Below are 27,449 nucleotides of genomic sequence, written 5' to 3'. Positions count from 1 at the left end.
TCTGGCCAGGGGAAGCCTCCAGCTACAGAGGGGCTGCCGTGTGTAGCCCGAGAATGCAGCTGACACCGTGGAAATCGGAATGGAGATGGAGAGAAACCTGCTGAATTGATGGAGCTGCTTGATCAGGCTTGAAAGTTATGTCTACATCTTTCAGTTCCATCCGCCGAAGTGTTTAAGCCAATATGAGTTGGCTTTTAAATCACTCAGCCCCAAAGCAGCGCTACCTGATACAGACGGCCAGATTTAGGCAACCCTGCTCCAAATTCCTCCCAGGTGGGGAGAGGATCCGATGTTAGCATCGACCACACACTAGATGCTAGTGACACCGAGTACCTGCTGGGGCTGAGCACTGTTTAAGGACCAGCATGGCATAGCAAGACTTGTGAAGTCTAGTTCTTATCTTCAAGGAGCTGACCAAGGGAGGAGAGGGACATATACCTTTAAAAAAAAAAAAAAAAAGCTAATAATATAAGATAACATAGAAGTGTAAAGAAGAAAAGTACAGTCGATGAATGAAAGGGTATCAAGGGGAAGGGCTCTCTATGAGCTGCAGAGATCAAAGCTACGTACAGGAGGTAACATTTGAGCTTATTTCTCTTGACTCCCAAGAACTACCCAGCAATCGGTGTCTACGGAAAAGGGGTTTCAGTCTCCTTTCCTGGACTACTCTTGGGTAACTTCTGTGGCCAATGAGACGACAAGGCGGAAACAACCTCTGTTGAAGCAGGTTGATACCAGTGACGGCAGAGCCATGGGTAGGTAACTGGTCCAAGGAGGAGGATCCGTTAGTTATTCCCATGAGTCTTTGAATTTAAACACCCAGCATCCCACCCTTTAGCAGGTAACGGGCAGCACGGTGGATTTTTAATGGTGGAGCGATGTCCGGGCTCTCTGGGAATATAAATGTAACAGTTGTATTTGTGGTGTGGCAGAGAAAGGTGATTCCAAAGAAAGGAGGATCTATCTAGGCTGAAATCTCTCCAGTCTCTGATTAAATGTGGGAGCAATAAAAAATCAGATGGAGGAGGCCAAGCCGACAAGGCTACAGTTGACCCTTGAATCACATGGATTTGAACTGCCCAGGTCCACTTACATGCAGATTATTATTATTTTTCTTTCTTTTTTTAATAATCATGTGATTTTTATTCTTCATTGTGTTTAGGTGGTGATCATGTGTACTGATTAGCGGATATTGTACCAACCTTGCATTCCGGTAATAAATCCTACTGGATCATGGTGTATAATCTTTTCCATATATTGTTGGATCCGGTCTGCTAATATTTTGTGGAGGATTTTAGCATCTATGTTCATCAGGGATATTAGTCTGTAATTTTATTTCTTCGTAGTGTCTTTATCTGGTTTGGGAATTGGGATAATACCAGCCTCGTAGAGTTTGGGAGTCTTCCCTCCTCTTGAATTTTTGGGGATAGCTTGGGAAGGAAAGGTGTTGGCTCTTCTTTGAATGTTTAGTAAAATTCGCCTGTGAAGCCATCCAGTCCAGAACTTTGGGTTGGGAGTTTTTTGTTTGTTTGTTTGTTTGTTTTATTACTGCTTCAATTTCACTAGTCGTAATCTATAGAAATTCTCTGATTCTTCCCGATTCAGTTTTGGAAGATTGTATGTTTCTAGGAATTTATTCAATTCGTTGGCGTGTCGTTGTTCATAATAGTGTCTTACCATCCTTTGTATTTCTTTGGTGTGATTTCTGACCTCTCCTCTTTCATTTCTGATTTTGTTTGTTTGGGTCCCCTCTCTTTTTTCTTGATGAATCTGGTCAAAGCAGCGTTTTTCAGCCTGGGATACACTGAGTCATTGTAGCAGCTCAAGGATGGCGTGAACCTGTCCGTCTTGTTTGAAAAGTCTTGTCTTGACCCTTTGCCACATCCCAGGTCAGGCAGGAATAGACACTCAGCAGATAAATCCTTCAATGGTTCCATCGATCTCACAGTACACACTGACGTCCTCACCGAACGAAACAAAACATTCCACAAACTGCAACCCCCCCCCCCCCTTTCTGTCGTCACCTCCCCATGCTTTTCTTGACCCTCTCGCACTGAGTCTGCCACGCTGGCCTTGCTCTCTTAGGGACACAGCACGCCTGTCCCAGACTCATCCCCTTCGCCCCGGCGGCTTCCTCCGCTCAGATGCTCTGCCGGTGTTATCGGGGCTCTGCTCACATGCGTGCTCACCTGTCACCTTCTGAGAGAGGCCTTCCTAGGGCTCCTTTATGACAGAGCCCCCCCCCCCCCCCGTGCTCCCCTTCTGCTTGCTCTTCTCCATGGTCTCTACGGCGCTGGGCACCTTCTGACATGACTTGTCAGGTATGACTTGTCGTGTATGGTCTTCTCTGCCGCTCCATCCCCAGCTCCCGGAACAGCGCCAGGTGCTCCGTTGCACTGTGTTAAATGAGCGATTGTGCGCTCCAGAGACGTGAAGCTGCAAGAGAGCCCACACCACATCCTACGGCCGAGTGCGGCATTGTCGAAGGCAGGGAGCGATGCTTCCAGCCAGCCGTATTCCCCTCCTCACATAAAGAGACAGACACCTAAATTAAATATAGACGCGTGTTCCCGAGTCTTCACATCCGGTGCAGGCACAAAGGCATTAATAATATAACACGCAACCTGTCTGGCCTGGTTCTGGGAAGGAGGTGGAGAGGGGAGACAAGACCTGAGCTCCCCCCTGCCTCCAGCAACCCCTTACCTCTTTTAATAATGTTTGGGGAGCTTGATAGAGGCATTTGCTCCCAGAAAGCAGCCTGCCGTTTTTCCAGAATTGCCTGAATTTACTGCTGCAATTACTAGCAAAGAGCCGTCAGGTTTAATAGTTTTCTCATCTGGAGGAAGCTGGTCAATTTATTTTATTAGACTCTTTTCCAGTGTCTGACCCTAAAATAACTGATTTCAGTGTTTACATTAGTGGCAAGCTACTGGAGGGTCCTTGGCAGCTCCCGCCAGGACCCAGATGTCTGAGCAAAACCGGGTAACGACCGGATGAATCCCTCCCTGGGCAACACTGGAATGAGGCTTATGTCTAGTATGTTTTTTTTTTTAAAACATCGTATTGATTTTGTGAATAGACAATTAATTTACATTTTTTTCTGAAGCTGCTTCTTCCATCCAAGCTGGTGGCTGATAGATGCAACTTGCCCTTTTGAAAATAGTCGGCTGCTTTGGCTCAGCGGTTAGAGCGTCGGCCTACGGTCTGGAGAGACCTGGGTTCGCTTCCCGCGAGGGGCACGTACCTCGGTTGCAGTTTGTCCCCAGTCCTGGTTGGGTCCTGTGGGTGGCAGCTGCTCCATGTGTTTCTTTTGTGTCGATGTTTCTCTCTCTCTCTTTCTCTTTCTCCCTCCTGCTCTATCTAAATAAAAAATGGAAAATGTCCTCGGGTGAGGATAAAAAAAAAAAAAGTAGCCGGCTATGCCCAGCTGTGTGCTCACCCAGTGGTTGAACATCAAACCACGCACCAAGAGGTCGCCGGTTTGATTCCCGGTCAGGACGCATGCCCAGGTTGTGGGCCAGATCCCCAGTGGGGGGCATGCAGGAGGCGGCCAATCGATGTTCTCTCTCATCGATATTTCCATCTTCCTCTCCCTCTCCCTTCCTCTTTCTCTGTAATATCAATAAAGGAAAAAAAAAAATTAAAACTGGCCAGGTGGATCAGTTGGTTGGAGCATCACAGATACACCAAGGTTGTAGGTTTGATCCCTGATCAGGGCACATACAAGAATCAACCAATGAATATCCAAGTAAGTGGAACAACAGATTGATCTTTCTCTCTCTTTCTCTCCTTCTTCTCTTTCTCCCTTCCCTCTCTCTCTCTCAAATCAATAAGTAAATAACAAGAGGGAAATTCTAGAGTTAGAATAAGCTCTAACCAGCTGAGCCACCCGATCAGAGCCTATAGCAAACTGTACTTTAACAAGACAGACCTCTGAGCGATCTTTGAAGGGATCCACCCCAGTAGCATGTTGCTGCCCATACCCTTCTCTAAAAGAGAAGAATTTGCAGTTTGCCACTCTCATGCCCAGCCGCCATCCCTCCCAAACCCCATCTGAGAACATGCTAGAATACCTGGTATTTATATAGTGCCTGTCTCCCTGCAGCACACGCACCACGCCAATTTGTTTTAAGATCTCATTAATTAACACAGATTTATAAAAATATATGTTTTCATTGATTTTTTTTTTAGAGAGAGGGAGGAAGGGAGAGAGAGATGGAAACATGGATGTGAGAGAGAAATATCCATCGGTTGCCTCCTGCATGCCACCTTTTCTACCTGGGCTTAACTGGGACCTGTGCACAATTCTTGCAAGGCCTGGCTTTCGGAAGGGACACCTAGAAGCTCTGTGTTCTGCAAAAAATATGTGTCAAGTTGAAGCTCAGATGATTGAGTCCCTCTGGAGAGTGAGCAGCATATGGAAGCCGAGGACGTTGTTTCTCAGACACCCCCGGCAGGACTGCATGGCGGGCTCCTGGCTGCCTGCCTTGGGTTCGAGTTCATTCCCGGGGCCACGCTCGCCGCGAAGGGCCTGAGCACACCTGTCACGGGTATAATCACGGCTTTGCTTGTCATTTCTCTGCTAAGGAGTCAATCCTTTCCGGGGCCTGGTAGAGAGTCCTAAGTGACCTCATTATCAGCAGAGGAGCTTTCATTCCGCGGGGCTCTGAATCGGGCTGAAACACTCACTAATCAGGCTGCTACGCTCATTTCTCCAAATCGCCGTGTTCATGGTTATAGCAGTTCCCTTCACGGCCAAGGAATAACGAGCAGGACTTGTAAACCCCTCCACACGATAGATCTGGGGGGGCATGGAGGAATTAGGGGATCACAGTGAACACGGGAGCAGACACCTTTTCGGATCCGTGTTTTGAATTTCTCCATATAAATGCCCAGATGTGGACTTGCTGGGTAGTTCTAGTTCTGATTTTTTTTTTTCTTAATATATTTTTTTTTCCTTTACTGATTTTAGAGATAGAAACATCGATGAGAGAGAACATCGATTGGCCGCCTCCTGCACGCCCCCCACTGGGGATCGGGCCCACAACCTGGGCCTGTGCCCTGACCGGCAATCGAACTGGCGACCTCTTGGTGTATGGGTTGACGCTCAACCACTAAGCCACACCGGCGGGACAATTTCTGATTTTTTTGAGGAACCTCCATACTGTTTTCCATGGTGACTGCACCATCCTACATTGTCCCCAGCAGTTGTTGTGTGTTGATTTATTGTTAATAGCTGTTCTGACAGTTGTGAAGTGATTTTTCATGGTGGTTTCCATTTGCGTTTCTCTGGGGGGCCACTATGTAGGGCTGGGAATAAAAGCTACACCAGTTGCTTCCAGATTCCGTCTTCTTCCATGTGCCCCACACAGAATATCTGCTACTGCATGAACAGGACTTCCCTTGGTTTTCTTGTTAACTCATGCCTGAGACCCAGGTGTGATGGGCTTGGCTTGACATCCACAACGCATGGCCAGCACAGGTACTGCTCAGCACGTTCTTTTCTGCAGATTCTGCCAAGCCATCTTTTCAGAACTAGATGTGACTTCAGTGGTCACCGTGGGCATCGTCCACCCCACTGAAGTCCCCACCCAGCATCTCAGATGCTTTCTGCTTCCAAACATGTATGCGTCAAACAGGGTTGCTCATTTCACATCCGCGAGGGGTAAAAGGAAAGCAGGGATTCCTGTGGGCTCCTAGAAAGGTGAAGTATTTAATAGGAAAAAGTAATGTATAGAGCCCGGCCGGTGTGGCTCAGAGGTTGAGCGTCGACCCATGCACCAAGAGGTCGCCGGTTCGATTCCCGGTCAGGACACATGCCCAGGTTGTGGGCCCGATGCCCAGTGGGGGACATGCAGGAGGCGGCCAATTGATGTTCTCTCTCATCCATGTTTCTCTCTCTCTCTCTCCCCTTCCAAATCTCTCTCTCCAAATCAATAAAGAAAAACAAGTTGGTTCTAGAACCAAGCCCGAGGGTCTGCGGGATGGTACTCAGCGTTACCTGCATCTCCCAGCTTAGCAATGCCTGTGCTTAGGAGAAAGCAGAGATGCATTCCTGACCCATTACTGCGACGAGTTAACCTGCTTTGGTAATGTATTTATCATCCTTCTGAGCTCCTCAGCGCCAAGATGCAACATGAACGTGAAACAATAACAGGGCTAACCTTCAGGCACTTCCGGAATGCCCAGGTGTGGTTGGAGGCTTAATGAATTTGTGTTGGTAAAATATTCTGAGATCCCAGTTGAAGGGAGCAGAGGAACACAAGCGGTGATTAATTATTACTATTATTATCGACTCCCGCCCAGAGTCGGGGAAGCACGTGGTCTCTGCTGTGTTCTGTCCATGCAGAACGTGGCTGCAGGTTCCAATCCGGAGCACCGTACGTGCCTGATCCCTCAGACGGATTAACTCCACGTTGGATAAAAGAGTAATGATTTCCCATAGTGTGTTCTGAATGAACTGCGTCTGCAGCCCCTCGTGTCCATCTGGTAACTCTTGGTGTGTATCATAAAAACACACTGTGCCGAGAGCCCGGCTGGACAGACAGACACTTGGGGTTTTACAGTGGGCAGGAGGGCGAGGAAGCTGTGGATTTGTGCCACCTGTGGAACACGAGGGGCACAGCCAGGGGCTGGGGCGTTGTTCTGCTCTGTCTGTGGCATATATTTTCCTACCTGGTGGCAGGTGGCCAGCTCCGCCACCTAGAACATTTGCACTAGGTCCATATACAGTCAGCCTCGGCCACCTTTATTTGGTCCGGTTATCATATTGCCAGTGGTCTTCCCCACGCCTCGGGAGGCCTTAGCAGCCAAGCCGAAATACCCCTTGTTTGTTGTGTTCCCGCGTGCGCCAGGAGGCGCAGGGAGCGTCGGTGACAACTCGGCCCTGTCCCGGTCTCTTGTCCTTGGCTGAGAAATATAATGGAAAGACGTGGGCAGAGGGAATGGATGCTTTAAGTGCATCTCAGAAGTGATTCCAGAAAAGTGTCGTTGGGTTTTCAAGATCAGACATTCAGCTGTCAGAATAAATAAGCTTCTGCGCCCCGACGTGCTGGTGATCACTGGCTGAGGCAGATGCACTCCCAGGACCCCCGGCTCGTCCGGAAGGCTGGGCTGATGTCTCCAGACAATGCTTCTTGCTCCTTCCCCCCGAGAGGAAGCCGTGGGGGTTCCACGGAATGATCTCACGACTGCGTCCTCCCTGTCTTCCACGAGAAGGTGGAAGGACACATCCCCTCAGGGGGCCTGCTGATGCAGCGCCGGGAGAGGTCTGTCTCTTTGCTCGCCATCCGCGAAGAGCCGGGTCTCTTCTCTCTGCTCACAGCTCACCCGTTGCAACATCTGGCTTGAGCAGCTGCCGGAAGAGGAAACACACTTCCTGTACCCCCTGAGCAAGGAGCCAGTGTGTGATCGAGAACCCGTCATTGCAAGAGACTTGGGCAGCACCCGGGAGGGGAGGCTGAGAGAGGAGACGAGGAAGCGGGGCAGCCTCGGGGAGACTGGCCGGTGACGGGAGGGACTGTCTGTGACTCTGAGAGGCATGGCTTTGATTCTGACCAAATGTCCCCTGGGCCCAGATGTATCTGTCAGGGGGCAGGTGGCACATGAAAATAGAAGTGGGTTCCCTGCTCCTGTATCTTCGTGCGGACGTGCCCCTTGGCGCGCTGGGCTGCTGCTGCCTGTGCAGGAGACGCATCAAAAAGAAAGCTTATTGTCAGCTTCTTCCATATCTTCTGGAGACATCCCAAGTGCTTTTCTCTCCTCTGGCGGGGTCTGTTTCCCCCAAGCTCTGTGACTCTGTGGCCCCACCAATGGGGATGCCATAGAGTTGCTCTCAGAACGTTTTCAAAGCTCTGGGTGAGCCCGGCCGCTGTGGCTCACTGGTGGAGCATCAACACATGCACCAAAAGGTCACCGGTTCGATTCCCGGTCAGGGCACATGCCCAGGTTGTGAGCCCGATCCCCAGTGGGGGGCATACAGGAGCCGGCCAATCGATGTTCTCTCTCATTGATATTTCTCTCTCTCTCCCTCTCACTTCCCCTCTCTCTCTAAACATCAATAAAGGAAAAAAATATATTAAAGAAAAAATAAGCTTTGGGGGAGGCCAGGTAGGTGGAGGTGCCCGAAAAAGTCTGAACGCTTTTTTAGACGGTTCCCGTCTGCCCCGCCTTCTCCATACCCCCCGCCTCTGTCTTAGTGAGGTTCCACTTTCTATTGGCTGGAGACGCTGTAGGGCGATTAACATTGAACCTCGGTGATCTCTGAGCAACAGGCACGGACTATGCCGACTATTACAGCCTCCTCAGCAGGCGTCCGCTAATGTATCGCATGTCCCGTCCACTCCTGATTGCACCTGGCGACAGCAGGTGAAGGGCAGGCACAAGGGTAACGTTCTGGGAGGCTGAGATTGTAGCCCCCGTTCCTGACACACTGGTTTTCGTGCAGTGATTCGAGGGGGTGTTGGATCCAGTGACCCCACCACTGTTTGCTCAGTGCCAGGGACTTGGCTAGGAACCGAGGACGTAATGCGAACCAGGCAGACAAAACCTTCGTGCCAAATAAAACCGGCGTTTTGAGGTTCATAGCAATGGTGTGACGGATACTCACTTCTCTCCATAAGACCTTCTCACTGACTGTGAAGGCTGAGAAGGAGCCCCAGGGAGGGGGCAGGGGCAGCTAGTCGGATAGAAGAGCACATTCAAAGGTCCCGAGCTGGGAAGAGAATGTGTCCATTGAAGAACTAGAGTAGCTCCCAACTACCAGGTGCTTTAGGTGGGGTCCCCCGGGAAGCAGCCTCTGAGACAGAGGTTTGCGGGCAGGACATTTCCGGCGAATGTTCTGGAATCAGCACCTGGAGGCAGCGGCCAAGGCAGAAGGAGGGGCAGAGGGAGGAGGGGAAGAAGCCACGGGGCTGTAGCGATGGGGCCTCCACCACTTCCTTGGGGTGTTCTGCAGCTGAGATGCTCTTCAGAGCCCTGAGGGTCAGGATCAAACCTTTAAGTCTCTACACAGAGGATCATGTAGGATGCTCCCAGGGGGGAGTGATAACCCAAGGGAGAGCAGGTTTGGGGGCTGAACCTAATTCTCAGAGAAGAACTCAACCAAGAACTTTGTCGGCAATTTGGGAAAAGATTTATTTATCCATTCATGCTGGATAAAGGGAATCTCTCTGCAATTCTCAGTGTATGCCCGTGTAGGCTTTTGTGCTCTCATAAAACTACCTGGAGGGGTTATTGAATTCTCTACCATAAAGGCAGGCTAAGAATTAATTTCGAATGATTGCATCTGCACGCGGGATGGAAATTAAACACAGTTTAAATATGTATCACCAGTTGGCAAACCGTAGCCCACGGGCTGAAGCTGACCCCTCATCTGTTGCAGCGTAGCTCTCACAAGCTGAGAGTAGTTTTTTACATCTTGACTTGGTTGAAACGAAATTGGAAAAGGACGAATATTTTGTGATAAAGGAAAATGATGTGAAATTCAAATGTCAGTGTCAGTAAAAACAGTGTCACCGGAACATAGCCACACCCATTAGGTTAGATATTGTCCGTGGCTCCTTTTTACACGGCAGTAGTGGGGTTGAATAGTTGTAACTGAGACAGTAAGGGCTGTAGTATTTATTGTGTGTGTGCGCGTGTGTGTGCGCACGCATATACATATATTTTTAAATCCTCACCTGAGGATATTTTTACATTCATCTTCAGACAGAGTGGGAGAGGGAGAGAGAGAGAGAAACATCGATGTGAAAGAGACACATCAATCAGTTGCATGACTCCAACCGGGGCTGGGGATGAACCGCAACAGAGATAATATGCCCTTGGCCGGAATCAAACACAGGACTCCTTGGTCCGTGGGCCGATGCTCTAACCGCTGAGCCAAACTGGCCTGGGCTGTATTTACTATATTTAAAGTATTGACAGGCACTGTCCATGTAGCTCAGTGGGTTCGAGCATCATCCTGATACACCAAGGTTGCTAGTTTGATCCTGGGCATATGAAAGAATCAACCAATAAATGCATAAATAAGAGGAAAAACAAATTGATGATTCTCTCTCTTGGAAAAAAAAAAAAAAATCAATGAAATCTTAGCTCTGTGGTCCTTGATGGAAAGGTTGCTTCACTCCTGACACACGTAAAAAATAAGCCTCATTTTTATAGGTGAACAGCAACCACCATCTAGTTCTGGTGTTGGCTGTGAGTGTCTCGCCTTCTGAGCTCCACCCCTCCAGCTTTGCCCAAAGGCGAACGGGGAGCTGGGTAAATGCAGGTTTGGATTCCGCCGATCTGGGGTGAGGCCTGAGGGTGCATGTTTAGGACAGGCTGCAGGGTGGCCAGGCTACAGGCCAGCAGCCCGTGCTGGGCAACAGTGGTTCAGAGGACACCCTCTTGGCTCCGGTCCTGCTAGCAGCCATGCGGTTCATGGACCCAGGCTGCCCGGGCTGGTGCTGTTCTGCCGTAGGTCTTGCAGTAATGTGATGTGGTGGCAAATCTAGGCGCCGGGGTCAGAGTGCTGGGTACAAACTCTACCTTGTAACTGGGTACCCCTGGGCATGTGCGTTACACCTCTGTCTTCCAGAATATTAAGAAAATTTAGTTCTACTCTCAAAGTATCAGTGTGGTAATGGAAAAGGAACTCCTATGGTAGCCTGGCCAGTTTGGCTCTTTTGGTCCTGTACACCGAGAAAGGTTACAGGTTCGATTCCTGGTCCAGACACATACCTAGGTTGTGGGTTTGGTCCCCAGTTTGGGCCCACACAGAAGGCAACTGATCAACGTTTTTCTCTCACATCAATGTTTCTCTCTCTCTCTCTCACTCTCTCTCTCCCCCCCTAGCCCTTCCTCTCCCTCTAAAACCAATAAGCATATCCTTGAGTGAGGATTAAAAAAAAAATGAAATCCATATAAATTGCTAACAATAGTGCCTGGCACATAAGAAGTACTCAGTTACTCTATGTGTAACTATCACAGTATTTGAACAATTGATACTCAAAAAATAAGAATAATTCTTATTTCCTTCATCTACAGTGGCTGAAAAAATCCTTGTATTTAAGCTTGAAGTCTTAATTTTATATCTAAGAGATTTTTCTCTCTCTCCTTTAATATGGTCAAATTTCCATTATATTCTTTACAGAATCATCTATTTTCATGTCTTTTCTGTGCAGCTCTGTCTTGCTTCTCTGTTTCATTTGCCTCTTCTGTATCGCCTTGCTAAGGAAGGGTTATAATTTGCTATTTTGTGTGAAACTGTAACTTCCAAGTTAAGTCAAAACTGTAAGAGCATGTCTTTGGGCAACAATTAAAATGATATGTTACTCCTTCGGTAACTATGCTGAAGTCGGAGTTTTCGCTTTTTAATAATTGACCTTCCTTTTCACTCAGGACTACACCCACAACCCACAAACATGCGTGTCATTTTCCAAAATCTATTCTAATATAAAGTTAAGAAACATTTATTATTTCCTTACCCGGCCAGGTTTTAAACCTGAGGTCCTTCATTGCTTCTGGATCACGGATCTCTTCTAGCATCTCATGAAATCGCTGATTTCACCCTAGAGAAATGCATACGCAGACACATTTTCGTACACAAAGCTTCTGCAGGCCATTAACCAACACGGAGGGTCCATGAACCTCCTGTTAGAAACTCATAACTTGTCACTTTCACGGCAGTAGACACCCAGCTGAACTGAACTTCTATGATGACGATACCAAAAGCTCTGTCCTCAGCCATGAGCTTTATCTCAAGTCCCAGCTACGTACTACACCAGAGCAGTCTGTCCAGCTCAGGTCCCTTGTCCATCACCCATTCAGTGAGCAGACTGATGGTGAGAAAGGCGATGGATGCACGAGGAACATTTTGCTGTGGGCTGCATCCGTGTAAATGCGTGTCTCATAAAGACACTTCTTAGCACCTAGATGCCCTTGGTAATGAAATGAGCTAAAGATTTGAAGAGAAAAGGCCTCCCGGTTATTTTTAAGGGAAATGGCTTCAATCTAAAGGGAGAAGAAGGCTCAGCTGGATAGGAGGCCCAGACCCGTGCCAGATGCCAGGCTAATCATCCGTAAGGGACCCAACTGAATGATGAATACTTGTTCCCTGCAGTTGTCCAGGGACTCATCCAGCAACACCACCCCAATGGCCCCATATTGCATTGATCTTTTCTCTAAACTGCCAGGCTTCTTTATTTGGAATTAAGTCTCTGAATTGGTGACCCCCCAGAAAGCGAGGAAAACCAGGAGGCTACCTAATGCAATGGCTTGTGTCGGATCTGAATACTCTTTGAGAGGCCAGGGGGTCTGCAGAGCGCGTCTATTGCACGTTCGGGGTTCTTGACAGTGTCTGGAACGGGTCTCAAGTTCCCCTCTGCTTTCTTCTACATGAGCCGATGTCAGCTGGTCGGAGCAAGGAACGCGAGCACCAAACATCTTTAACTAATCCTGAACTTCTTCATTCAGCCCTCAATTTGGTTTCCGGTCCTATTGGCCCACAATTTTAGCTGTGATGTTTCAGCTAAACAACAGCTGGGACTTGACGGCCAGCCAGCTGCAGGCTGCGAGAACAAACACGAGCTCCGAGATGTATCCGAATGGAGAGATGACGAGACATCGAGGCTTCTAATTGCAGACAGGATCCTGCAGCTGGGGAGTCACCCGAAGAAATACACTCTGTGCTGTCACCCGGCAATCAGACACTCCGCCCCCACCGAAGAGCACTTCCCTTTGTCCTCGCCCCCCAAGGCTGTTGCCAAAAATGGGAAGCCTATTTCCAACCTGCAAACGGAGGTTCACTTCTTACTAAGGAGCTGACCGGGCTCCAGACTTGTAAATCCAGCCAAGGATTAGGCCAGGGAGTCAGGTCAGCTGAAGTTTGAGGAGGACACGCTGATAAGCTAACAGCAGGAAATAAGACTCAGATGCAGCCCTGAGATGAGATCCAGGGGGGTCACAAAGGCAGCCCCCCGCCCCCCGATTCAGCACCACCTGCAATGCAAAATGCAGAATTCAGAGCACAGCCTGGTTTCAATGTTCTGACACTCCCCCCTCCTCTCCTCCTTCCCCTTTCTCTCCCCATTTTTTCTCCTTTCTACATCCATGCTCCCCTTTGTTCCAACAAGTGCTATAACTCATCACCCTTCTCTCTCGGGCCTCTTCCCGTGGCGGCGGGACACACATCCTGCTTGAACTTCTCTCCTGAGCGTTGGGAGGCTTTTCATCCTTTGTAGCAGAAACATCCCACTGTCTGATATCCATCCTTCTGTCTCCACGCAGAACCGTCCAAGCATTTGTTCTTGATCTGGGGCAAAAACAACCCCACGTTTATAGCTGATGTTCCTCTGCTTGACATTTGGCTTTCGAGCGGACGATGTCTTTTTGCTCTGGCCCCCTCGGTAGCTCGGCCACTCTGTGCTCTGGACTTGTGCTCACCAGGGCTGCGGGACCACGGCCAAGGGCAGAGGCTGTGTGACGGGGAAGGCTGGTCCATCTGGCCTGAAGCGTTCGCTGGCTATGTTTGGGGGCCCGTGGCAGAACACAGCCAGGGCTTGTTTGATTTTTTTGGACTAGACCGGAAGCTCCTTAAAAGAAGGGGCCTTCTACTTACATCTGTGTCTTCGGGGCTCCCCAGAGTACCTGGCTGGCATCTGACACCCACTCAAAGACAGAACCTGTTCGATGAACAGAACGCATGCGCCCCAGCCAACTCCTGCACCGGCACATTCCCAGAGTGTCACATTGCCCATGATTTTGCTTGAAGTGACTCTGAGTGAGCTGTCTTTTTTTTTTTTTTTTCCTGCGCGCTCATGAATGAAGCAGACAGCATAAACATGTACCATCCGTATGGAGCAGAGAATAGAACCAGGAGAAATGGCATCAATGATTGGCTATGTCGATTGGCTATATCACCTCCCTGACCTGTTGGGGTCAAGATCAGAGGTCAGCAAACCACATCCTCATGGAGCCAAATATAGCCTGTGAGCCAGTGTTTATAAATGATGTATTTTTTTTTTATCCTCACCGGAGGACATTTTTCCATTTTTGTTCAGATAGCGTGTGAGGGAGAAAGAGAGAGAGAGAGAGAGAGAGAGAGAGAGAGAGAGATGAAAGGGACACATTGACTGGTTGCCTCCTGCACGACCCCAACCAGGGTGGAGGATGAATTGCAACTGAGGTACGTGACCTTGGTCGGAATCGAACCCTCGACTCATTGGTCTTTGGGCCAATGCTCTACCGCTGAGCCAAACCAGCCAGGGCTATAAATGATGTTTTTGTTGAGTTTTTTTTTATTTTTTTTTTTTATCCTCACCCGAGGATATTTTTCCATTTTTTTTACAGATAGAGTGGGAGGGAGAGAGAGAGAGAAACATCGATGTGAAAGGGACACATCGAGTGGCTGCCACCCGCACGACCAACCAGGGCCGGGGACAAACTGCAACCGAGGTACATGCCCTTAGCGGGAACCGAACCCGGGTCTCTCCGGACCGCAGGCTGACGCTCTAACCGCTGAGCCAAACTGGCCCGGGCTATAAATGATGTTTTTATCGAGCGCAGCTTTGCTCACATATTACTTGCTGTCTCTGGCTGCTCTCTCGGGAAGAGTTAGGTGGTCGTGAGATGGGCTTAGGCCTGCGAAGGCTGAGATGTTGACTCTTTGGTTCTTGACAGAGACAGCGTGTTGCCCTCTGGTCTAGATTTGAGTAACAGGGTGCACCCGGCACTTTTAGGATGTTAGGGAAAGTCGGGCGGGTCTACCTGCCTTTGGGGCCCCTCTTGATGGGTAGTATTTCCTGATGGATGACTGGGGAAGGACATAAAGAGCAGCCTGGCCTCGTTCTCTTCCAACAACATGGGGACAGGCACGCGGGAGGACCGGGGGGCTTTCACTCAGGTTTGCTGTGATCGCTCGAAAACAACGTGAGAAACGGTAAGGAATGGATTTGAGGAGCAAAGAGCTTGAGGGGAGGACCTTGAGGGACATGAAGGAGGCACATGGAATGAGATAGACCGGCCGAATGATCAGGGAGAAAGAGACATTGGGGGGGCCTTGGGCATCATTTATAGAGCAAGATAACATGTTGTGAGGCGAGGTCTCCTGGATCCTTGAGGGCGTTGAGCCCACATTTGTCACTTGTGAAAGTTTAAAGTCCCCACCCATATCATTCCAAGATTTCATAAGATGTAAATTATCATGATCTCTGGGGTCTACACACTTTCTTCTATGATGTTGTGGGTTTTCACACAGTAGTTATCCACACGTGAAACTACGTCCTTGCCTTGTTCCTGAAAAACATTCCCAGTTGTTGCAGACTCGACCCAAGAGCTGTGGTCACAGACAGTGGTCACCGTGGGTACTGTGAAAGAACGTTCCCGAAATGACTTCCTTTGCACCCCCGGGCTCAGAAATCCCCGTGGCCTTCTCTCGCCGTGTCTGTTGGCTTCACGTCAACCCTTGGTTCTTCCTTGTGTTGTTTTGTTTGCTCTTCTTCGTTCCTCCTTTTCTGGAGCCACAACCCACTCCCCAACCTTGACAGAGAAAGCGTGTTGCCCTCTGGTCTAGATCTGAGTAACAGCAGGGTGCACAAGGCAGGCAGAGTGGTGGTTCTTATTCTTTGAATTCTTGTTGCTCCATGACACCCAGTCCTTGTGACCTGGAGATGGGGAGGGGGGGGGGCTCACCTTTACTGGGTGAGTGTGTGTTTCGTTAATCCTCACCTGAGGATATTTTTTCCACTGATTTTTTTTTTTTAAAGAGAGCAGGAGGGAGGGAGGAGGAGGAGAGAGAGAAACATTGATGTGTGAGAGACACATCGATTGGTTGCCTCCCCCCACCACACACACATGCCCTTGAGTGGAATTGAACCCATAACCCTTCAGTCTACAGGCTGATGCTCTAACCACTGAGAACTCTGGCCAGGGCTAGGAAACCTGATCTTTTATTCTAAGTGTTCATCAGCTGTTTCCTTCCAAAGAGAGTTTGGGTACTGGCTGGAAAAGGATTATAGGCTGCCCAAGGCACTACGGGGCGGGGAGGATCCCATTTGGAACAGAGGATGACCGATTTTATTGTCGACAAGTTCCATTGACCTGCCTCTGGGACATGCAGGTTCTTTTTAATTTGCAGCTCATCAAATCCTCCAAGAAGGTGCTTCCTATGACGATGTGAGTTTTGTGGTCATTCTGGCCCTGCCCTGTGTTCACACCTAAAGAAAGCTGACTGCTGAGTGTGGTCATTGTCTCTCCTTCCCCGGCTGTTCCCAGGCTGGGTTTGGAGGCTCTGTAGGTCAGTGACACCTGTAGAGGGTCCGTATCTTGGTTCTGGGCTGAGGATCTCAGTTCTGGGCTGAGGGTCTCAGTTTGTCTTATGGGTTGTTATTGAGAATGAAACTATGGGTCTAATATGCAGGGCGGGTATTTCACAGAATTAAAATGTTCAGTTTCATTGCCTCAGGCTCAACCTTCATCTTGCTAGTTGTCCCAAAGTTCTACACCGCTAATCACAAAGTCGAGCAGGTGTGACCCTGGAAAATCTGTCACCGCCATGGGAATGCCAGCCTGCTTCTGCATCAGACATTCATCAACCATGGGAATTCTTCAGCTAGCACTAGAACTCTTTTTTAAAAAATTGATTTAGAGAGAGAGGAAGGGAGAGGGAGAGAGAGATAGAAACATCGACGAGAGAGAACATTGACTGGCCGCCTCCTGCACGCCCCCCACTGGGGATCTGGTCCACAACCTGGGCATGTGCCCTGACCAGGAATCGAACCGGGACCTCTCAGTCCATGGGATGATGATGCTCAGTCCACTGAGCCACCACACCAGCTGGGCCCTTTGCTTCCTTTTTAAAACTTCACCTTTACTATCTCTGCTGGATTATACATTTTTTAAACTTCCTTTGTTTTTCCCGTTCACCTGTTTGGAAGCAACTAATTCTGTTTTTATAATGTTTCCTTAATTAAAAAATACTGAACTGTAATATACATGCAGACAATTGCACACAACAAATATGAATTCATCACAAAATGCAGTCATGTATCTGCCATACAAGAAATAATATTTCAGAGGCACAAAACATGAATGCACTTCTTAAATCTTTGAAGTTGATTAAGTTTCTCAAATTAGCCAAAATTATGCACTGTCTCTACATTTCCCCAGATGAGTTGAGGACATCAGCAAACTTAACGAGCTATTAACACTTTTTTTGATTTCTTTCTTTTGGGGGGTGGGGTGGTTGTTAATCCTTAGATGAGGATATTTTTCCAAGAGAGACATCAATCAGTTGCCTCCCACATGGCCCCGGCTAGGGCTGGGGATCCAACCTGCAACCTAGGTATGTGCCCTTGACTGTGAATAGAACTCATGACCCTTTGGTCCGAGGGCCCACGCTCTAACTGATGAGCCACACTGGCCAGGGCATTTCTTACCTATCTTGACGTCTTTTAACTTTACTTTTAGTTATTTGAAGCCGAGAAAGTCAGCTATTTTAAATTTGACAGGGATAAACATTTACCTTCTTTATGCGCCTCTCTTTCTCTCCTTGTGCTTTTATTTTGTTTTGTACTAAAGTACATCCTTTAGTAGTTCTTTCAGTACTGATTTATGAGACGTGAACTCTTTTATCTTCAGTTTATGTCTAAAATGATCTGTCTTCATTTGAGTGCTATTTTATCTAGATATAAAATTTTAATTTGACAGTTGTTTTGCCTCAGCACTTTCTCCTCTGTTGTCTTCTGATTTTTAAATATATAATGTTAAATCTACTGACAATAGCCCTGACCGGTTTGGCTCAGTGGTTGGAGCACTAGCCTGCAGTCCAGAGAGCCCCGGGTTCGGTTCCCGCTAAGGGCATGTACCTTGGTTGCAGTTTGTCCCCGGCCCTCGTCGGTTATGCGGGTGGCAGCCACTCGATGTGTCCCTTTCACATTGATGTTTCTCTCTCTCTCTCTCTCTCTCTCTCTCTCTCTCTCTCTCTCTCTCTCTCCCACTCTACCTGAACAAAAAATGTCCTCGGGTGAGGATAAAAAAAAAACAAACAACAAAAAAAAAGAAATATCTGGGGTACCTGATTTCTGATCTCTTCCTCTTGTAAACTGTACATTTTTTGAAGGGTCCCTGGTGTGCTAAGTCCCATACCTAGACCCACCATCTGCTTCTGGTCTCTCAGCATTTTGATATTTTCCATCTGTTGTCATCTCTTTTCTCTGTATTTGAAGATTTTTAAAAGACTTTACAGACATTTTGGAGGGGGTTCCGAGAGCTATAATGGATGAGTGCATGTATTCAGTCTTCTGTGTTTAAACAAAAATCCTTCCCATTACCATTTTACAGACGCTGGAAATTCTATTAACAGACGATAGCGCCCTTCATTTCATAATTAGAAAAAATCCCAGGGAGACATAGCACATTAACTTATAATTATAAATGGCTGTTATGCTTTCCTCTTCCTAATTGACCCCCAATTCAGAATTAATGACTTCCATATCCCTGTTATTATCTGCATCGTGTGTTGATGGTTTTTGGTTGGCATGCCTCGGGAACTGGACTGTGAAGTCAGGGTCAGGGTTAAGGCACGTCTGCGTTTGGGCATTAAGAGAATCCATCACGCCCTGGCTGGTTTGGCTCAGCAGTTAGAGCATCAGCCTGTGGTCCAGAGAGACCCGGGTTCGGTTCCCGCAAAGGGTGCGTACCTCGGTTGCAGTTTGTCCCCAGCCCTGGATGGGTCACGTGAGTGGCAACCACTCAATGTGTCCCTTTCACATCGATGTTTCTCTCTCTCTCTCCCCCCCCCCCCACACTCTATCTGAACAAAAAAAAGAATGGAAAAATGTCCTCGGATGAGGATTACAAAAAAAGAACCCAATCACAGTGCTCGGAGCAAGGAATTTGCCTCGTGTTTTCTTCTTCAATAAAACAGAATGATTTAAACTCAGAATTAGCACAAAAACTTTCAGTTATGACAAGGATATTTCTCACCCATTGGCGAGAAATTTGAACCAGATGTTCCCAGACTTTCCTCCCAGGTCTCTTAGAGGATTTGATTGATTATTGGGTTTCGAAACTGGCATTGTGAGCAGATTAAAACTTCAAGTGATGATGCAATAACAATATTAATTTATGTGTGTATTGGTCTTTCATTGTTTAAGGTGTTTCTGGCCAATTTATACATTTTAATCCTCATCCATCCCTTCAGTGTTGGAGAATTGCAGGGTGTGTTTTATTTTGTTCTTGTTTATTCCTTCAAAGAATACAAGGTACTAGTGGGGATAATCATCAATTTTGTAAAATAAAAGATGTCCCTATTTAATGTTATTTTTCTATAAAACTGTGGAAAGCAAAGGCAGGGACCTGGGAAGGGTTGGTTTGTTTGTTTTATCCTCACCTGAGGATATATTTTTGCATTTATCTTCAGATAGCCTGCGGTCCTGAGAGACCCGGGTTCAGTTCCCGCTAAGGGCATGTACCTCAGTTGCAGTGTGTCCCCGGCCCTGGTTGGGTTGTGTGGGTGGCAACTACTCGATGTGTCCCTTTCACGTCGATTTTTTTCTCTCTCTCTCTCTCCCACTCTATCTGAACAAAATATCAAAAAATGTCCTCGGGTGAGGATACAAAAAAATAATAATAAAAAAATAAAATAAAATGAACGTCATTCTTAAAAGAAATGTATTTTATATGTCATTTAGATGCATCATTGCTGTGACTTGGGTGCACATGAGAAAAACTGGGCACCATGCTGTGTGGCTTAAGCATTTCTAACATTACTCACACGGCTCCTCTACGTTTTGTTTCCCAAAGTTTATTAATAAATAGGAACGTAAGCGATGAAACATGCCGAGGACAGGTTACTGCAAACTTCGATGTGCAAATAGGTGGACATATGTTGATAGAGTGAAGCCTTGGTAATTAATGGCGTTCTCTGGAATGTGTCATCTATTTCTTCCAGAATTTTTTCATTAAAAACGTAGCTTCTGATGAGAAATTTGTTGTTAACCTCATTGTGGATTTCTTGTATAGAATTAATTACTTCTTTCTCGCTGCTTTCCAAACTTCCTTTGCCTTTTAACACGTTACGATGTGTCTAGGTGTGGACTTGGAGGTCTCTGCCCTGGAGTTTAATGTTCACTGAATATTTCTCCGTTCATATCAGTGGAGTACCTCTAGTGGATTTTTCATGTCTTTTTGTATTTTCCAACTCTCAAGTTCCTATTTGGTTCCCTTATGTACTTTTTATCTCTTTACTGATATTTCTTTGTTGGGAGATGGTTGTCATTTTTTCCTTTTGTTCCTTAGACCTAGATTTCTTTCGTTTTTAAACATGTTTAAAATGGCTAACTTCAATCTTTGCCAGTAAGCTCAACATCTGGGCTACCACAGGGATGGTTTTAATTAACTGCTTTATTTCCAATATAAGGGCCACGCTTTCTTGTTTTTATTTTTTTATTTTTGCACGGCTCACACTTTTTTTTTGCTAAAAACTAGAGACTTTAAGTGACACGATGCTGCACTTATGGAAATCAAGCTCTTCCCTGCTGCTAGAATTTGCTGCTGTTTGTTTAGTACCTGGTTTGAAGTAATTCTGAAATGTCTATAGATTTGTCGTGTGTAGCCACTGAAGTCCTGGTTGGCTAGCTTGTGGTCATCTGATTATCAGATGGAGATTTCCTTTGTTGCCCGGAGGTAGTAGGTCCTCAAGGTGAGTCACAGGTGGAAAGCAGGACCTTCTCATGTCTTTCCTGAGCATGAACACACATGCACGTCACCTTGGGAACACACATTCCCAGGACGAGACTGACGCTTTTAGTTTTAAATTCTGTGGTCAGTCCATGGTTTGCCCATCTGCCCCCCACCATCTCAGATAGCCGTGCTGTTCAGCAATGCCTGCAATTGTTTTGCTCACATTTCCCTGAGGGAAGAAAAGGGTTGTTTCCGCTTGTCAGGTTCTGAGTTAGGTAAGAGAGAAACCAGGGCCGCCATTCCTATGGCTGGTGGTCAGGGGACAGAGTGAACACCCCAAGTGGCTTTTCCACAACATGGCCTTAGAGAACAGCCTGGATGCAAGGCGTCATTAATTCGATTTCAGTTGCTGCACTGTCCCTGTTGGGGCCGGGAAAATGTAAAGTCAGAATAGATGGCCGAGCCCGGCTGGTGTGGCTCAGTGGTTGAGCATCAACCCAGGCACCAAGAGGTCGTCGGTTCCATTCCCGGTCAGGGCACATGCCCAGGTTGTGAGCCCGATCCCCAGTGGGGGGCATGCAGGAGGCGGCCAGTCGATGTCCTCTCTCATCGATGTTTCTATCTCTCTCTCCCTCTCCCTTCCTCTGTCTCTCAAATCAATAAAGAAAAAAATATTTAAAAAAAGAAGAGAATAGATAGCCGAGTGAAAGGGAAAAACACCTTCCTCATAATTGTGGTTCCCCAATCTGGATTCTGGGGAAGGGGGCCACAGGCTCTAACACCCTGCTTTCTGTCTTGGCATTGAATAAGGAACAGAAAACCTTTTATTTCCTCAAGTTTTACTTGAGATTTTCTCACCTTTGAGGAAGACAGAAAACAGATATTATAGAGGAGATTTTTTTCCTAGGCAACATTATGTTGACAATGGTTTTCTTCGATAGACATCTAAGAGTCACATTAACTGTGTTTTTAAAGTGTGTATTTTAACTTAAAATGTGCAGTATAGCAAAGATAACTATGTTTTTCCTGACTCATGAGACCAGGGTGTAAGGATGTTTGGATTTTTCATATTGCTAAAGTAACTCTCCGAATACAAGGATACGCCAAGTTACTAATGATAAACCCAAGCGATATTTTTCTGGGTCCTAGTGGAAATAAGCTAAAAGTATATTAATTTTAAACATTTCATGACATATCTCGGAGAGAGCAAGAACACAGAAAATGACTGAACTTCTCCATTAGTAAAGAGATGGGGATCTGACCATTTCAGGGAGGAATCATCGGCACCATATCCATCCTCAGCCACACCTATTCTGGAAGGAAAATAGACTTTAACCATAAAAACAGGCTTCCCGGGAGCTGGAGATCGGAGAATTCATTTATTGATAAAGTGCCCGCTATCTGTTAGCAGTTGTTCCTGGTGCGGAGGGTACAGGAATTGAGCACCACAGGTAGGGTCCCTGTTCCATTGAGTCTACACTCTAGTGGAAAAACCCAACATACACTAGGCTAAAAATGGGTATGCGGTAGAATGCCAGATCGCTCGAAGTGCAATGAAGAAAACAAACGAATCCAGAGAATAGAGGACAACCACGTTGGGTGGTGCGAGGGGAGAAGATTCTCTCGGATAAGATGAAATAGAAGCGCAGCCCTGGCCGGTTTGGCTCAGCGGTTAGAGCGTCGGCCTGCGGTCCGGAGAGACCCGGGTTCGGTTCCCGCTAAGGGCATGTACCTCGGTTGCAGTTTGTCCCCGGCCCTGGTTGGTCGTGCGGGTGGCGGCCACTCGATGTGTCCCTTTCACGTCGATGTTTCTCTCTCTCTCTCTTCCTCTCTCTCCCTCCCACTCTGTCTGTACAAAAAATGGAAAAATGTCCTCGGGTGAGGATAAAAAAAAAAAAAAAAAGAAATAGAAGCGCAAACCTGAGAGACAAACCATTGGCGAGCTGGGGCGCAGCCTGTCTGGGAGATGGAACAGTCAAGGCAAATCCCCTGAGGGTGGAGTGTGCCTGGAACTCAAAGAAACTCCGGTGACTGAGTGAAGAGAGTTGGGAAAGAGGGACCATAGCAGATGAGAGGAAAACCCTCCAGGATGGTTATAATCAGGAAGAGGTCGGAAGTCACTGAAGAATTTTGAGCAGCAAACTGACAAGCGTCCCAGGCAGTTGTGAGCAGAACAGACTGAGAAAGGTGGTCAGGTGGGTCAAGAATAGCAGCAGCACCGAGGTTCTTGCAGTGGTTCGGGTAGACGAGATGGCTGGGGCAGCGGTGATGGTGAGGACGGTGAGTTGTCGTTGGTGTCTATGGATATTTTCAAGGCGGTGTCCGTAAGGTTTGCTGGTGAATGAGATTAGGGGTTAGGAATTAAAGAAGCGTCAAAGATGACTAGACAATATTTGGTCTGAGCAACCAGTGACATGAGGGAGCCATTTATGAGATTAGAGAGAAGTAGTAGGTGCTCCCTCCTTTAAAATAGTCCCTTTGGCCCAGCCAGTGTGGCTGAGTGGTTGAGCATCGACCCCTGCACCAAGAGGTCGCTGGTTTGATTCCTGGTCAGGGCACATGCCCTGGTTGTGGGCTGGATCCCCAGTGGAGGGCATGCAGGAGGTGGCCAGTCGATGTTCTCTCTCATCAATGTTTCTCTCTCTCTCTCTCCTCCCTCTCTCTCTAACATCAATAAAGAAAAAGAAATTTAAATAAATAGTCCCTTTGCCTTTTTAACTTCCTGCAATTATGTGTGTGTGTGTGTGTGTGTGTGTGTGTGATTCAAACAATGCCGATGGTACAGAGAAGTGTGATAAGATTCAAGCCTACACAAAACCTTTTCTATAAGAAAATGGTATGGAGTATGTCAAGAGAGAATGAGGACCCATACTAAGGGAAAAAGGCGATATTGGAAGACTGTTTTAGGTAGAGAAATTTTCAGACTACCTCCAGGCCACCTGTTTTCCATTTGGTGAAAAACCAGAGTTCTAGTTCTTGCTTGGAATATATGACTATTGATAATTACATAAACTTCGAAAATGCAGCCTCTTCAGATAATGAGATGGAGACGGGTTTGAGAATTAAATAAGTATCTTATTTTACTATCTTATTTTAATTTCCTTCTTATGCTTGACTGACAGTCTCAAAAAAAAGGAAGATAACCAGATATTGATAGTTTGATTTGTCTCGAAGCTTTTGTACAACAAGTGGCTATTGAGGACCATTACATGTAGGCCATGATAATAAGGATTGAAGTGGATTGAATTAAACATACAAAATCAGTTTATCCTTGAGTGATTTGTAATCTGAACATGTTGTTTAGTTAAACGAAAGCTCAGGATCATATCGGGTGGTGATGCCACTGGGGATGCTGGGAAGAATTGCTTTCAAGAATCCAGACCTTTATCCAGCACCGATTATGCACGAAGCATTTTGCTGAGTGAGTTATACCACTTAACTCTGAGACACAACAAAACAACGTTCTGTGAGTTGGACGCAGTATCACCTTTAGGAAGAGACTGAGAGGCGGAAGGATTCCTCGTGCGATATTAAATTTGGCCAAGTGAAGTCACTTGGCCAGACCGCAGAGCCGGGGCGGAAACAGACCTGAACGCACACAGTGTGGCTTTTGGTGACTCTCCGTGTGCACTTCCACTATTTTGTTTTCCTAAGGGACTTCCGAGCTTGGAGAGGTTGCTATGGAGTGGAGTCGTCAAACACAGTCTCATGAAAAGGGCAGGGCTTGGGAAGTTTCCTAAAAGGTGGACAGACTAAGAAAGGGAAGAGGATGGAATGTCCAAGGTGGTTCCATCAGCGGCTGAGAGAATGTTGCTGGGAAGGCACCCACTGTCCTGGGACCGAGGACAGGGTCTGGCTTGGGTGTAGCAATGGCTTTGTGTTGCATGGTAGCAAAAGGTTAAGTTAGATCGGGGAGCTGAGACCCGTTTGCAAAAGCTCCTGAACACCGGCCACGGTCGTTTTCACATCCTCCTTTAGGGAATGAGAAGCCAGGGGAAGAATTTTAATGTCGTTTTGGTATTATGTCAGCCTGGGAGAGAAACGTTGGGAGAAACGGGAGACGAAGGGGAGACGGGAAATTCAGTGAGAAGGCAATTACTGCAGTTCGGGAGGGAGGCGGTAAATCTTGGATCATTTCTCTCCTCTGAATCTGTGTTTCCAAGAATAAAAGCATTTAGCCCAGCCTCCCTGCCTTCCTGTCCCCGTGTGTGTCACTCTTGCTCTTTATCTAGAATTAGTGCATCTTTAAAGGATAAGGTCACCTTGGGTAGAGATCATGTGTTCTGATTTAAAAACCAAACCAAAGCAAGTGACAAGTCTGAGCCCAACACAATTGAAGACTTTGGTGGCAAGTGTAAAAACCAACGTGAAAACGCAATGTGTTTTCTGATTTTCTCTCAACACCGCGTTATCATTCTTGTCTTCCCACGTTCTCCTCCATGGACTCCGAGGAAAAGGCCCCTCAGAGTTCCCAGGGATCCTGTCCACTCCTTTTCTTAGCAGGGCACTGACAGTCGGTATTGCTTGCAGGAGAGTGGATGGTTCCTAGTACCGAAAGCCCCCAATCAGCAGAAATATCTTTCTGCATCTGCATCCTGTGCCCCAAGAGACTCAGCTAGATTAGATTATACACCAGAGGAAAACACTCTGACGTCCGAGCACCGAGAATCACTGTCTTTGCTCCCTTTTCTAGTTAGCAGGGAAGGGGGTAGTCGTTACTCTCTAGAGATGCCTTTCGGCTTAAACTCATCAGAGGGATGCGAATATCTAACCTGCTTTCTGGGCTATAAGGAAAGATTACCTTCCTATGAAGGAAGCCTCTGAGGCATGGAAAAGGGGAACAGATAAAGAGCGATATTTGCCCGGCTGGTGTGGCTCAGTGGTTGAGCGTTGACCCACGCACCAAGAGGTCACTGGTTCGATTCCCGTTCAGGACACATGCCCAGGTTGTGGGCCTGATACCCAACGGGGGGCGTGCAGGAGAGAGAACTGACATTCTCTCTCATTGATGTTTCTATCTCTCCTTCTCTCTTCCTCTCTCTCTCATATTAATAAAGAAAAAAAAAATTTTAAAAAGAAAATGATATATTTTTTTTACAGAAAAAATTCAACAATTTTTGAGAGAGGAAATAATAAGCACATACACACATGTACACACATATATATATTTACATGTATATATTTGTCAAATTACATAAATATCTATCATTTCATTATATTGCTATTTTTATTTATTTTTTATTGTTGACACTATTAAAGATGCCCCTCATTAAAAAAAAAACAAAAAAACGAAACGACAGAAAATGTATCTGCTTTTGTATTTAAATACAAATGCAGTTGTTTATTCCACATTATTTACTGGATACTAACCCTGGCACAGTTACTATGTATGGGATTTTATGGTGACAAAGAAACAATTCCTGTCCCCAGGAAGCTCACAGTTGAACAGGGAAGACAAGAAATGCAAAAATGGGTGGATAGATGGATGGGTGGGTGGGTGGGTGGGTGGATGGATGGATGGATGGATGAATGGATGGATAGATAGATAAAGAAGATAGGTAGATAGGCAGGCAGGCAGGCAGATAGATAGATAGATAGATAGATAGATAGATAGATAGATAGATAGATAGATAGATAGATAGATGATAGATAGATGATAGATGATAGATAGATAGATAGATGATAGATAGATAGATAGATAGATGATAGATGATAGATAGATAGATAGATGATAGATAGATAGATAGATAGATAGATAGATAGATAGATAGATGATAGATAGATAGATAGATGATAGATAGATAGACCCATTCAAAAGGGTTTTATAAGAACTCTGGTTAAGAGAGCCTCTGGGTACTGTTGGAACAAACAGGAGCAGTATGGAACGGCCCGGGGACAGGGAAGGTTTCTCGGTGCAGCTAATGTCCTGCAGCGCGGTTGGTGGGACGGGATGGGGCGGAGGGGAGCCCGACGACAGGGCAGCAGGCACAGTTGCTCAGGTGGGACTGTGAGCAGTGTGAGGGGGCAGGAGGCCAGGGAGGCCGGGGGCGGGGCTTTGGCAGGACTGGAAGAGGCAGGTGCTCCGCGCTCCTCCCGCCCTGCCATGTCCTGGCCACCCTGCTGAGTAGATGACATTTTGGCAGGGCTGGCAGGAGCCTCCCCTGGGCGAGGGCTGTGCTTGCTAGCCCCTGGTGGACGTGGGCTTTAGGACATCTCCCTGCTGCTCAGCAGCTCAGGACCCTTCCCTCCGAGCGCAGTCAGCGCTACCGCTCACCAGCTGCCTTTGTAAAACAGCCTGGCCCTGTCAGCGGGGAACATCTCCACTCCCCAAACGTCATCTCCCAGCTGTGATATCCCCATACCCCGTGCAATGCGGATGCCCCTTCCTTGGGGGGCTGTGAGAACCGCCACGTCATTTGGGGATTTGGGAGAACACCTCGATGGATGCCACCCGGGCAGAATTCCGAGGGAAGTCGTCTTCCTGGGTTCCGCTGCGCCTCTCGTTGCTGATAGTTGTCCCGAGTTACTTTCGTCTAGATGTCTACTCATCGCGTGCTGTGTCCCTGCAGTCACAGGTGCTCCCTGCGCGGCGAGGATTTGAACAGACAGTGGCTCACGCCCAGCGCCCAGCTGCAGCCGACCATCTACCACGCCAAGGGCCTGCTCTACTACCTGAACAGCGCCGGCCGCAGCCCCGTGGTGAGTCTCTCTTCTGCCTCCGCATCCTTGGCTGCTTCCCTCCGCCTTCCAGAGACTATGTTAGGGCAAGAAAACCAGACCCAGGC

The 27,449-nt window shown here is 47.3% G+C and overlaps 1 protein-coding gene across 1 annotated transcript in view; it reads left to right on the top strand.

Annotated features, from left to right (window-relative positions):
• Positions 1–27,449, top strand: part of AGBL1 (ATP/GTP binding protein like 1) — a 474,694-nt gene that overhangs the window by 215,772 nt on the left and 231,473 nt on the right. Inside the window, exon 18 of the mRNA XM_036278149.1 lies at positions 27,234–27,363. Within this exon, the coding sequence (XP_036134042.1) occupies positions 27,234–27,363 (130 nt within the window). The remainder of the gene's footprint in view (positions 1–27,233; positions 27,364–27,449) is intronic.

The sequence above is a fragment of the Molossus molossus genome, unplaced genomic scaffold (genome assembly GCF_014108415.1).
Source record: "Molossus molossus isolate mMolMol1 unplaced genomic scaffold, mMolMol1.p scaffold_m16_p_24, whole genome shotgun sequence".
In the NCBI taxonomy this organism is placed as follows: domain Eukaryota; kingdom Metazoa; phylum Chordata; class Mammalia; order Chiroptera; family Molossidae; genus Molossus; species Molossus molossus.
This window is presented reverse-complemented; position numbering and strand designations above follow the sequence as displayed.